Source organism: Gobio gobio (assembly GCF_949357685.1).
Source record: "Gobio gobio genome assembly, chromosome: 10".
In the NCBI taxonomy this organism is placed as follows: domain Eukaryota; kingdom Metazoa; phylum Chordata; class Actinopteri; order Cypriniformes; family Gobionidae; genus Gobio; species Gobio gobio.
In genome coordinates, this window is record NC_137116.1 from 50,297,422 (window position 1) to 50,311,104 (window position 13,683).

Genomic DNA, 13,683 nt, shown 5'->3' on the forward strand with positions numbered 1-13,683 from the left:
TGCTATTTTATTTAATGTTTTATTTCTCTCTGAAAATAATTATAATTAGCTAAATATTAGTTAATGAATTAGTTAAAAATGCTAGCAGCATGTTAATTCATGTTTAACAATGTGCTAAATCATGCTAACAACGTGTTAAAACATGCTAGCAAAATGTTAAATCGTTAGAAACATGCTAACAACATGCTTATCATGCTAGCAACATGCTTATCATGTTAACAACATTTTAATCATGTTAAACATGCTAGCAACATGCCAATTCATGTTAACAATTTCTGCGTCTCGAAGGCTGCATCCTCCAGCGGTCGCATTTGAAGGCTGCATACGTCATCAATGATGTATTATTTAAGAAAAGTAACCGTAATAAAATTTACTGTTATTCCTTGTGAGGCGTGAAATACTGTAATTTATTTTTTTCTTCAGAATCTACAGTTACTTTTCTTAAATGAGACCGCCTCGATGACGTATGAAGCCTTCAAATGCGACCTCTGGAGGATGAAGCCGTCGAAGTGAGACGCAGCTTATGTGCTAAAACATGCCAATTCATGCTAGCAATGTGCTGTAACATGCTAGAAACATGCTAGTTCATGCTAACAGTGTATTTAAAATCTGCTACTAATATCCTAGCAAACTGTAAAATAATGTTAGACACATTATTAAATATTATATAAATTAGCTTATTGTAGGACTTATTTTATTTTAGTCTCCCTAAAACAATCATAAAATGTTTCCTAACAATATTTATTATTTTTGTTTACTTTAGTTTTGTTTGGCTTTTTTGGTTTTGTTTGTCTCCAGAGAGTTGCGTAATAGATATTCTTATAGGCTATGTGCTTGTTGTATTTTTACAAACTAGCATTGGTTACACTTTATTGTAAGGTGTCATTGTTACAGTGCAATTAGATATTTAAGTACTGAGTAACATTAATTAATGTACATAGGGTTAAGGTAGGATTAGGGTTTGGTTGAGGGTTAGTTGCAGGTAATTATGCATAATTTAGTAGCATATGTAACAAGGACACTGTACAATGGAAGTGTTACCCTAGTATTCTTTCCTAAGAGAATCCGTTCTAAGTGATCAAAAATAACTTAAATGCTTTCGTCTTTGGGCAACAACCCTCTGAGTTGCCTCTCTGGCAAGAAAAATAATATTTCAATTTACATTTGGGAGAACTATGACTTTAAAGGCTGTCAGGGGTAATGGATTCAGGCTGTGAGTGTTGGTGTCGGCTGCCAACGCCAAGCGGCTCCGGGCAGAGGCCAGGCGTTCAGCTACTCTGACAGACATGAATTTAATAAGCAAACCTTAAAGCGGGACAAACATGTGTTGCGAAGGCTCGCGGAGTACGAGCGGGTCTGAATGGGTATTTCTGCTGGATCTTGACATGATTGATCATGTCTGCAGTCTTTCTGTTTTCCCCACTGTCTTGTGTATGTGTGTGTGAACTTGCCAGTGTACCATATGTTAGATTTCTGTAAACTCTCGTTTGCTTGATGTTGGGTGATGGCGTATTTAAGGGATATTTTACTAAAAATGTTCATATACTCACCCTGTTGTTCCAGACCTCTGTCTCAGAAATCTCAGATTGGTTAACAGACTCCATATGCTGCTAGTTTGGGTTGCTTATAACGTTCATCTGGGAACGCAACATGAGCCATTTTACCAGATGTAAAGGTAAATCATAACCTGAGCCAACTTAGGAGAATGCATCAATATGTTTCTGGCTATCTTTTTTATTGCCTTTTTCATATTACATTGAAAGTAATCATCATAAATCAGGTATTATCAATCCGATCTCACTGCAATATTTTACGAGGTGGCTAATTCATATGACCTCACTCGATATTTGCTAAATCTTACATATTTTAAGAGTTGCCCAATTCGTATGAATGACCTACCCCTTATCCTGGCCCTAAACCTACCCGTGACTGGGGTTTAGCCGAATTGTACGGTACGAATTCGTACGAATTGGCCACCTTGCAAAATACAATATGAATTGGTTGTGAGAGCGTTCGTATCAATCGAAAGCTTCCGAACTCAAAAATCATCCTGTTTTTTGAATTTGGACGTTGTGTTACCATGTAATAGCTGGTTCCTCCCCTAGTGGGCAGTTCCATGTTTCATATTACAACATTTATTTTAACTACTTTATAATTAAAACCTTTTCTAATCTTGACAAAACGCATATTGTCGTAAAGGTTTGAGACTCAAGGTTTCATATTTTTTTGTGATATAAGTGATATTTGGACAGACATTTATTAATTTGTTACAGGAGAATGCATCAAAACAAAATTCAGTGGAATGTGGTTGACACCCGGTGGCTATTTTCGGTACAATGCCTAAACAAAATCTCACGGGAACTAAAATTTTTGGGACATCAACTACAAATTTGGAACACAACTTGGTTAGACATATGACTTTGATTTGATAGTAATTTTTGTAAAAATTACTTTTTTTTATTTCACCTCAGCAGTAATCTGCTAAGTGTCTTCTTTAAAACAAGACCAAACATAGGTCTATATCAGGGTTGCCAGGTTTTCACAACAAAACCCGCCCAATTGCTACTCAAAACTAGTCCAAAACAAGCCCAATCGCGTTTCAGGGGGCTTCTCCGGTAAAAATTTGGGTTTAAAATATATCATTTGGGGGGTAAAATATGTGTTTTTTTGGCATGGTTGCCTACTAAAATTTGCATTCCCGGGGCTAAATATCACATAATTGTGGTTGCTTCAACCCGCGGACATGAAAAACAGCGGGAAAACCGCGGACTTGGCAACACTGGTCTATATTCCAAAACAATCTTAAATTACAACCATTTAAGTTTAGATTGTGCATTTTCACGTCTATTCTCAAAAAGGGGGTAAAAGTTAAGGGGTTAAATATCTTGCTTAGAAACAATAACTAAATGCTTGGTAAGGAATAATGTACATCCAGCCGGTTGTTATTGCAGAATAAACCCCGACAGAGTGATCAGGACCCCGATGCGAAGCGAATCGCTTATTACACGGCTACTTGTCTCAAGTAAATTAGACACTAAATATCGTCTTGAGTTTAAATATTTGATTAGCTCTTACGCAAAGCTTCCGTGAAGAAAAACAGTTCCAAACTGTTTTAAGCCTTTATCTATTGCTGAAAAGATTTGTTTTTACCATATATGTTGAAATTAATGTTTAAAGGGATAGTTCATCCAAAAATGAAAGTTAGCCCATGATTTACTCACCCTCAAGTCATCCTAGGTGTATATGACGTTCTTCTTTCAGATGAATAAGATGAGTTATATTACAAAAGTCCTGGCTAATCCAAGCTTTTTCACAGCAGTAATTGTAGCTCTGTTTTTGAAGTCCATAAAAATAACGTGTCCGTCAAATAACATGCTCCACATGGCTCTGGAAGGTTAATAAAGGCTTTCTGAAGCGAATCGATGCATATGTGTAAGAAAAATATCCATATTTAAACCTTAATAAAGTAAAGTTCCGGCCGTTTAAACCCTCAAAGTCTTACTTTGTAACCCGTGGTGGTTAAGTGTTTTTCAGTCACAAGATGGCGCCAGACAGTCAACGACATCAGGGCTAAGCAAGTAGTACCGGTCAAGATCACTCGTAGTACCCGGATGAGCGGTGTGTTATTCACTTTGGCGGTTGTTATCTGGGAATAACATACCGCTGGAATGCGCGATTGACCAATCAGAATCAGAATGTGGTATAAGAATATGAAAATCACTAAATATCATAGGATATTTCATAGTATCATGATCCATGGAATTACATTCTGATAGCTTCATATTATCATACTAAGCAGTGTTGTTATTGTTAGCTAAAAATATTTAAAATTGTTTGGTTTATTTAAATAAAGCTTTCATTAAATTATATAAAATATTAATATTAGATATAAGATAATAGATAATATATAGATAATATTAGAAGTACTAAAAAATAAATTAATTTGAAACCAAAATGAAAGCTAAACGGAAATATTGAAAAACTAAGTTATACATGTATTTAAATAAAAGTCAATTCAGAAAAATAAATACTATACTAGTATATCAATGATACTAAAATAACACTGGTTGTAAGGGAAATTTGCTTGAAACTTACTTATTTACTTGGAATGCTTTTTATCTGTCTACTTGCAGGCCAAATTTGCATACAGTAATAAAGTCTGATCTGCATTTCTCAGAGTAAGACCAAGTCTTTTCTGTAAAAGTTTTCCAATTACCAGGTGTGGGATTCTGTGGCAGTGACATCTCCTTCAGCGGATATGGTTTGTGTTTGCAATCGGCTCTTTCTCCCAAATAACAAGTCATTTCCTTTTCATATCTTTATTCATGTATGCATAGATCCTCACTAGACTCGCTGGACTTCAGTGACATGTTTGCTTTTCTTCATTGACTGCAAGGCAATCCATCCATGTAATGCTTGTGAAGTCTCATTAGGGCCCAAGCCCTGAAAGGGCGCAGAGCCCTATTGTTCCCCTAAGGATTATTCTTTGTTTTTTTTTGTTTGTTTTTTTTTATTTTTTTTTTCGACTTCTCGGGTACTTTTGGGGCACTTAACATGCTCGAAAACTCTTGAAACTTCGCACAGGCGTCGGAATGCGCGGCCATCAGAGCCGGGCTGAAGCTGGTACCCGGGCGTGGCAGGGGGACTCGACAGCGCCCCCTAAAGTGGGGTCTGAAAACTTGGTCCATATATCAAACACACTTGCACGTACATGTATGAAACTCGGTACACATATAGACCTCATCAGGCCGAACAACTTTCGTGCTCTAAGTTATGCGTCAGCCCTACAGGAAGTGAGCTATTATGGGTTGTTCGGAAAACGCATGCTCTGGAATTTAATATACTCCTCCGAGGCCATTGTTTCGATCATTGCCAAACTCGGTCAGCATGAAGAGAACATATCCAGGATGCTAAATTGCGAGCGGATTTTTGATATCTCAAATGGTTTGGCCGTGGCGAAGCAACGAATTTATGGCGAGAAAAGGGAAACAGGAAGTGTGTTATAACGTCAGCAAACATTGACTGATTTGGATGAAACTTCAGCTGTGTGTTCGTTGTAAGAGGCCGATCACATGGATATGACTTTTGTGAGTCAAAGTTATAGCGCCACCAACTGGCAGCAGGAAGTGTGTCACTTTCAAAAATGCTTTGAATCACCATCTTATTTTCACCCCATTTTCTTCAAACTTCATCAGTATAATGTGAAAACATGACAGATAGAGACGTATGAAATGGATTCCTGAAATTTCAAATACTGTTGCCATGGCAACGTGTCAAAGTTTAATAATCTTTTGGCTGTTTTGAGGCTCTTAGCATGCTTGAAATTGCTTGAAACTGCTTGAAACTCAACACACACATCAGAGATGTCAGTCAGTACACATTGGCAAAGCATCAGAAATGGACGGGGATGAGGGCCTCTCTAGCGCCACCTTTTGACAAAAGTGGGGGGGTTAGTTTTATCTTCAGTCACCAAACTCGGTACATATATTGTTCTCTTCGAGCCGGACAACTTTCTAATTTACAGTCATTAGCTCCGACCAACAGGAAGTCAGATATTTTGGTTTGAAGGTGAATATTTATGTAATTCAGGGTCTGAGTTTTTACGTTCTCCTCGTAGGCGATTTATTCAATCTCCACCAAACTCGGTCAACATGAAACAAAGATACGGAAGATGCTAAAATGCGAACGAATATTGGATATCTCAAACGGTGTTGCCATGGCGAGGGATTAAATAAGGACAAAAAAAGGGGAACAGAAATTGTCTCATATCTTGTAAAATAATATTTTGATTTAAATTAAATTAAGATTGTATGTTTGGTAATTGAACTTAGATTAATTTAAAATGACTATACTATTTTTCAGATGAATATATATATTTATTTTAAATATTTTTTTAAATAATCAATTCTGTATCTGTCTGTGCTGCTCTCCCCTCAATGAACACAAGATGGCAGCATTGTATTAGTTTTGAAGCAGGATTAAAAAAAACTTGTTCTCTCTCTCTCTCTCTCTCTCTCTCTCTCTCTCTCTCTCTCTCTCTCTCTCTCTCTCTCTCTCTCTCTCTCTTGTTTGTGATTTTTGAGGACACAAATTTGTATAATGACATGGGTATTACACTGGTATTACAACGTGTATGTGTGTGTGTTTAAAAACATACTAAAACAATGTTTTATTAAAATGTAACCAAATAGCTTTAAAATAATCATACTATTTTTCAGATCAATATATTTATTTTATTTAATATATTTCTTCTGAATATTTATTCTCTGTCTGCCCTCCCCTCACTAAAGGGTGGCAGTGTTGTGTTATTTTTTAAACTCTCTTTCTGTGTGTGTGTGTGTGTGTGTGTGTGTGTGTGTGTGTGTGTGTGTGTGTGTGTGTGTGTGTGTGTGTGTGTGTGTGTGTGTGTGTGTGTGTGTGTGCAGGCCCGTCGCGACAAGGCAGGCAAACCAAGCAATTGCTTGGGGCCCCGAGCTGGCCTGGGGCCCCAAGACAGCGACAGGTTAAGAATAAAATGAAACGACAAACTGTGTGAGCGCCCCATTGATAGTCAATGCAGTAAAGTGCAATGACACTGCTATCGGGATCCCCCTTAAGGGGCCCCTCTCAGTAGTCGCTGACAGCAGCCAGACAACCACGCGATCTCTGCTGCGGCAAAATACAAAATCTTCGGATTTTAAGCGGAATTTTATGCTTCAGGAAGCCAGAAAAGAAAAAAGAGAAAGGAAGAGGAGGATAAGAAAAAACAAGATAGTGGTATGTGATAAATTACACTGGATAAAATAGCTCTACTTGTCTTGTACAAAAAAAGTGTAAGTTTGCAGCAGGTAGGCTAGCAAAAATATGTTTATGTTAGCTATCGTTACCTGCCTGACGGCAAATGCTGCTTGTAACGAACAGTTAGTGCAACTTTTTTTTCGAAAAGACGGAATGACATGAGATTGCTATAGCTTTGTAATAGGTTTTGATGAAAGTGGCATAGCATGCTCTACTAACTATTATTTATGCTATGCATAAATAACCTGGAATAGTTAATATAGCTTGCTATATTAACAATTATTATAAACTTTATTTAACCAGAAAGAGGCAGAGGAACATGATTTTTTTCATAGCTTATCTTAATGTGCTAGTGTCGGGATATATATGGTAGTGACAGTTTATGCAAATATGACATTATTTTTATGAGTTACCAATAGATCTTGAACAATTACTTTATTCTGTGGCAATTTTTACACTATTACATTTTGAAGTACAGTATCAGGACAACCCACATGTTTGACTGGTACTGTTTACATGTTTTACTGGTACTGCCCACGTTTTACTGGTACTGTTTATTAACTATTTAACAAGGTATTATAGTCATCGGTTGCAACTTTATAATAACCATCCAGATAATGTTTATAGACAGTTTACAAAACAACTAGTAACCCTTAAGTATTCCCAAAGTGTTAGGAATATCTGGTCCGTCTATCTATGTAAAAGTAATGTTTATAGATGTTTAAAAAATGGTTACTTAAAGGTTTAAAAAAAAAAATTAATGATACAGTGGTGTTTTTTGCAAATGTTTTCAAATTTTATGCACAGTATATGCAACAACAGTATTTGCACTGTAAACCTTTTTATTAATATAAAGTGTGGGTGAACTTAAACTGTATGGCTATGCTGCGGTATGCTGTGTGTGTGTGTGTGTGTGTGTGTGTGTGTGTGTGTGTGTGTGTGTGTGTGTGTGTGTGTGTGTGTGTGTGTGTGTGTGTGTCAGTGTCCTATCTGTGTGGATGCGTCTCATGTCAGCTAATCAAGGGACACTGACACACACACACACACACACACACACACACACACACACACACACACACACACACACACACACACTCGACGCATAGATAGACTTGCGTCAGTTTCCTGCTCACATCGAGTTCTCTTTTGCTCTTGAACAAACCATAACACAGAGGATTGTGAGTATTCTCATATTCGAGTCTTAAATTAGTTAAATAACGTCTTAAATGAACTTAAAGAGTTGTGAGGAAATGAGATGCGCGGGACCGCGCGTGAGATGCGCGGGACCGCGCGTGAGATCCGCGGCTGTTCTTAAAGTGACAGGAGCACTGATGATGCCTGTCATTAATGTTCATCAAAGAACAACGGGAACAGAGAAAATTGTAGCTTTAATGATGATTCATCTATATTTCATTTATTATTTATGCAGTTAAGGAAGGTTTGATAACTATTACATTTCTGTATAACAGGGAAGGCCATGGGTAAATATAACATTTATTATTTTGGTGATTTAGGTAAAATGGTTTAAAAAAACACAGCAGAACCACAGCGCATCTGATATGACTGGCATAACGCTGGCGAAGTTAGGGACCGTCTGCAAAGTTACATACAACATTGAAACGTGTATAACGTTACCAAACTTCACTAGCATTTAAAGAGAATGACAGTCATAAAACTGACTGTAAAGTGTTCATCTAGGTGTCAGGTATGATGCACACATTTTGATATTTAATAAAATAAACTGTCAAATCATATGGAAATATGGATATGCATTATTTCACTTGGATACTGTTTGGGCTCTAACACAAAATATGCTAGATTTAAATGCATCATAGCTGAACACTGATGAGAATATTTCTTGAGAATATATTTACAGAGATAATATTAGAGATTATATTTACGACAAATTATTATTATTTATGCGTTATGCGTTGCTATTGACGACGGCCATTAAGTAAAGAAATCCCACAGAATCTAGCTTAAAAAAGTGCTTAGAGCTGCTTTAGTTATTTGTTGTTTGTTTAATTTCAAATATAAAACTTGTTGAAATGTTTTAAGTGTGTGCATCTGTTCTTTTTGAACACTTTCATCTTGTTTGAACAAAACCGTGATAATATTGATAACCGTGATAATTTGGGTCACTATAATCGTGATGTTAAATTTCCATACCGTTTCATAGTGGTGTCAACAATAATCGATTCAGCGATGCATCGCAATGCGGGGCATGCACGATTCAGCATCGATGCGGCAAAGTGCCATAATCGATTATGTCACCGTTTATTTTCTGGACTTGAGTTGGACAATAAAGTTGTGAAGTTTCAATTACTTCCAAGGTCATAACAACAACAATCAAGATGGCTGAGGCGGAGGGAGATGACCGTGATAGACGGGTAATTAAAAACGCACCCAAAGATTGGAAAGCGGACATCTGGGCACATTTCGGATTCTGACGCCGGCTTCACACCGCACGCGGAGCAGTGGGTATGGAGAGCCGGAGCACGCGCCCCCATTGTGGATTCACACGGGCAGCTTTTGTCTCGCGCAGATATTGCAAATACAGACAAATATTGTACATTATGTAACATTTTCCGGTCTTCTCCTCCGAGCCCCGTCTGTCTCGTGCTTTGATTTATGATGGGCAGCATATGCTGCAAATGCGACCGCGTTCCCCTCTGTCCCAATCAAACATGCATATAACTTGTTGTATATAAGTAGTTCACATGATAAATGTAAGTTAACATTAAAGTGAATATATGCTTTAATCATTTAAACAGGCTTTTGAAGTTTGGGCAAAAACTGCTGGCAGTGTTGTGTTTTTAATTTTTTTAACAGCTCTGGATGTCATATGGTGATTGTGAAACACACGGGACACTTCACTACATGATTTCATGGTGAAATTTGTTATATTCCATGTTAATCTGGTCAGTTTTGATCAAGAACAATCCACTGTGGCTTTAAATCAGCGTGAGCAGCGTGGCAAAAATAGACTCGGCGCCGAAACGATCGCGGCACTACTGCTTCTGCTCCTGCGATGCGCTGCCGCGCCGCCTCTGCGTGCGATGTGAATGCTCTAATCTGTTAACATGGGCGCCGAAAAAAATATGCGCTGCTTACGCCCTGCTAACGCGCCTGCCACACTAAAATCAAGCACGAGAATTGGCGAGTCGCTAGTGTCAACGTTACTGTGTGTGTTGGACTGAATATTTTTATTGGTGCCTGGGTGGTGGTTGTTGTTACAATAGTGTGACTGTAATTACGGATTAATATTTGCACAGGAGTTCATGAAGTGCCCTGTCTTAGAGCTTTTTACTGTGTGTAAAAAAAAAAACACTTATGTTCACTGCTGGAAAAAGTTAACTTAGTTGGTTATTATTGCTCTATATAATTTCAAATGGTTCTAAAGCAGAGAGACGAAAAACATTTCTCATTCAAAGCACTGAAAGCAGTGATTTATGTTTTCTTTTTCAGGTTTGAAAATGCCATATCCAATACCCTGTACCATTCTATTTTATTTTATTTAATGACATTTATGTCAAAGATACAGGAGAGTGATAATACACACATAGCAGCCAATACAATCTGTTGTTCAATATCTGACTGCTTGTATTCCCTCATGATGACTGATTAAAAATTTGCCTTGTTGTGTGCAGTAGAATTTTGATGCATCGCAATGCATCGTAGAATCGAATTGAATCGAATCGTTACCTGGTGAATCGTAATCGAATCGAATTGTGAGGGCAGTGCCAATGCACACCCCTACCGTTTCATCCCTACTTTAGTGTGAATAAGTAAAAAAGAACTACAAACACCTTGAATTAAATACTGGCCTTCTGGACTTACAAAATTTTGAGCAGGAAAATATAACTTTTATCTATTTTATCCTATGATATTAAAATTAATCTAAATTTAAATTACATCATGGGTGTGGCTTGTGGTGATAGTGGCACCAGTTGCTGCGGTAAATGTGGCACATTCGAGCGATTCTAAAATATTCTCCTGTTTAAATGCATATTGCCTGCCGTGCACAGTTAAGCTGATGCCACCGGCGTGGCGGTGCCACCGGCTTGGGCCCGTCATCGCTGCTCGCAGCTTTAATTTTAATTCATTTTCTTATGTCTTTGTTACTAGGCTTTATGATGGGACATGCAGCTCTGCTAAACTAAAATCCCTCTTTATAATAGCAGTCCCTTCCATAATGCATTATTGGTTTGGCATTTAATAAAATGGAGCACTCAGGAGCCTGAAAACTCTCCCATGAATCTTAAATAAACTGATATTTCATTTCTTCTTATTCCAAGTTCCTTTTCATGTCAAACTTTGCCACTCAGGTGTTATTTTAGCTGAACTGTGTCACGCTGGTTGTCATTGTCCCTCTGTTTTTTAGACCACCTGAGCAAGTTCCCCTTCACAGCCAGTGGTTGGGTCAAATCTACCGGCTTCTAAAAACCTCAGAGGGGCCACAAAAATAACCGTCACCACCCTGCCAGCATTCAGACCTGGCCCAGCCTTACCCAGCATCCCTTACTGTGCCTGCACATAAATTATTCAGCAAGTGGGGCTCAGCCGAAACATATTGCTGTTTTGTTCGCGGGACGGTGCTGGTGTTTGAACAGCTTTGGCAAATACACTGAGGAGTTGATTTGGAGATCCTCACCCTCTTCCTGTCCATGCTGTACTGTATCTGTCTTTCTCTCTGAGGTGTGCCTAGCATGAAAACTAAGTGAATGTGAGGATTTAAGAATGCTATACTGGGATTTCCTCCTTTGCCTTACATTAAACCCATTTTAAGCCGAAAGACTCAAGTAAAACCCCTCCTGACAGCAGATGGTTTGAGGCTGGAGTCAGTGTGAACTTTTTTTGACATGAAGAAAAAACTAATTCTCTGAAGAGAAGAGTTTTTAAGGCCCTATGAAATGTTCCCCCCAAAATAATGTTCTTTTGGGTTTTTTTTTTTTTTTTTTTTTTTTTTCAAAATTCGGTTTTAGTTTTTGTTTTTTGGACTCCATTTTAATGGTTAAATAAAAAATATAGTAATCAAAAATCATGTCTAATTAATGAAACTAATCTTAATATGTATCTATATAAAAAATCGAACTATATAATTTAACAACAATTTAATAAAATTTTAACAAAACTTACATATTTAGAGGCCCTTTTAATTTCATTTTTTTACTAAATTATGTGTTTTCTGTTTTAGGTTTTCTGGATTCCATTTTAATGGTTTAATTGCATTTTAATAATCAAAAAGAATATCTAATTAATTCAATTCATAAAATCATCTATTTTAATAAATAAAAAAATAATTTCTGTGAAATAGTTTCTTGGTAATCAAATGAAGACATAAAACATTAATTTAATTGATCTTGTAATCATATGAAAATTGTGATTATTCCTAAAATAAAGTTCGGTTTAATATTAACAGACACTAGTCTATATCAGGATTTGATTTAAGTGTGCCAACCTGCTTTTTATTTATTCATCCAAAATGTGACAGATTTGACTGAATTAACTGTATAATTTCACATTATACAGTAAATTCAGTTTTTCGTGGAAATCATAGGGCCCATACGTTTTGTACTGTATGTTTTATGAATTAAGGAAAAATTGGCCATTTGCAATTCTAAATGAAAGATATTTTGGTTGAATAAATATTAACTACGGAAGGGTTAATTTTCCGTAGGGTAAATTTTTTATAATGCATTCACTTTTACATTTTTATTCATGAAGGGCATATTAAAACTTTTTACCATACTATTTATTTTTGCAACTTATGTATGCCTAGATTTTTTCATTTTTAAAATATAAATCCATCTTTAAAATATTATTGCATTTTTAAAGTTTTTTTTTTTTTTGATCATCTAAATGAAGCATGAAATAATCATAAACCATTTCAATATTTATTGTGATATACCCCTTTTACCCAAATTATGACTGGCCCTTATTTGTGGCTTCATTTCCATCTCAACAAACGATTTTGCCACTAATACAGTTTTATCAAAAGTTAGTGTACTTGGTTACTATGCAGTGTCAGTAAAGAGCATGCTTGATATTGAATTTGAAATGTATATATGTTATATGTAAAGAAATGTGACAAAAAAAAGGTAAATATCGCTTGTGAACAGAATATTTTTTGTTGTTTGCCATTTCCAGACAAGCTATAATTTCCTTTATTGGTGCAAAATTATCCTTAGCCAGAGAAAGGAGTTGGCCGTTGTATTTCAAATGTCATTTCCACCACATAATGTTATCAGAGATAACACAAAGAAATTCATAATTTGAGATGTGGTGGAAATAAATTTTGTTTATTTTTGTGAACGCAAGAGAGCAAAAAGTGCCCATGATTGAAGAAACGCCCAAATTTCATCCACCCAACCTATCTTCTGTGCTAAAGAAACTTGAATGATCTCTTCTTTTTTCTTTCCAGGTCACACTGGGGAAGGTTTTGAAAGCCATCGTGGTTATGAGGAGCCTTTTTATTGACCGCACGATTGTCAGAGGTTTTCATGAGAACATATACTCTGAGGATGGAAAGGTAAAACAATTCATTTCCTTCCGTGTTTAAGTATAGTTTAAAACCCATCTTTATTCCAGTTGAACCTCAAAATTTAGCTTGAGTACTTCTGGCTTAGGTAAGGATGTGAAATCCCTGGATTTTTAGCTATTGATAAAAGTCTCAGCACAGCTGTTTAATAATTCACATGATGTGTTCGGCTCTCTTGAACATGAAAAGCATGTACGTATGCGATCCCCTCTATCCTTGCGTCCCCCGTGTCAAGTTGAGCAGCGTCCTCTCATTCATTCTGAAGCGATCTGTACGTCTCGGCGAAAGCCGCAACGTTTGAACACTCTTTGGTGACACTAATATGAGGTGGCCATCAAAGCTGCAGAGATGCTTGATCAGAGTTA

At 36.8% G+C, this 13,683-nt stretch overlaps 1 protein-coding gene across 1 annotated transcript in view; it reads left to right on the top strand.

The window, feature by feature from the left end:
- med27 (mediator complex subunit 27) overlaps positions 1–13,683 on the top strand; it is a 93,387-nt gene that overhangs the window by 63,610 nt on the left and 16,094 nt on the right. Inside the window, exon 5 of the mRNA XM_079827975.1 lies at positions 13,202–13,309. Coding sequence (XP_079684101.1) covers positions 13,202–13,309 — 108 coding nt within the window. The remainder of the gene's footprint in view (positions 1–13,201; positions 13,310–13,683) is intronic.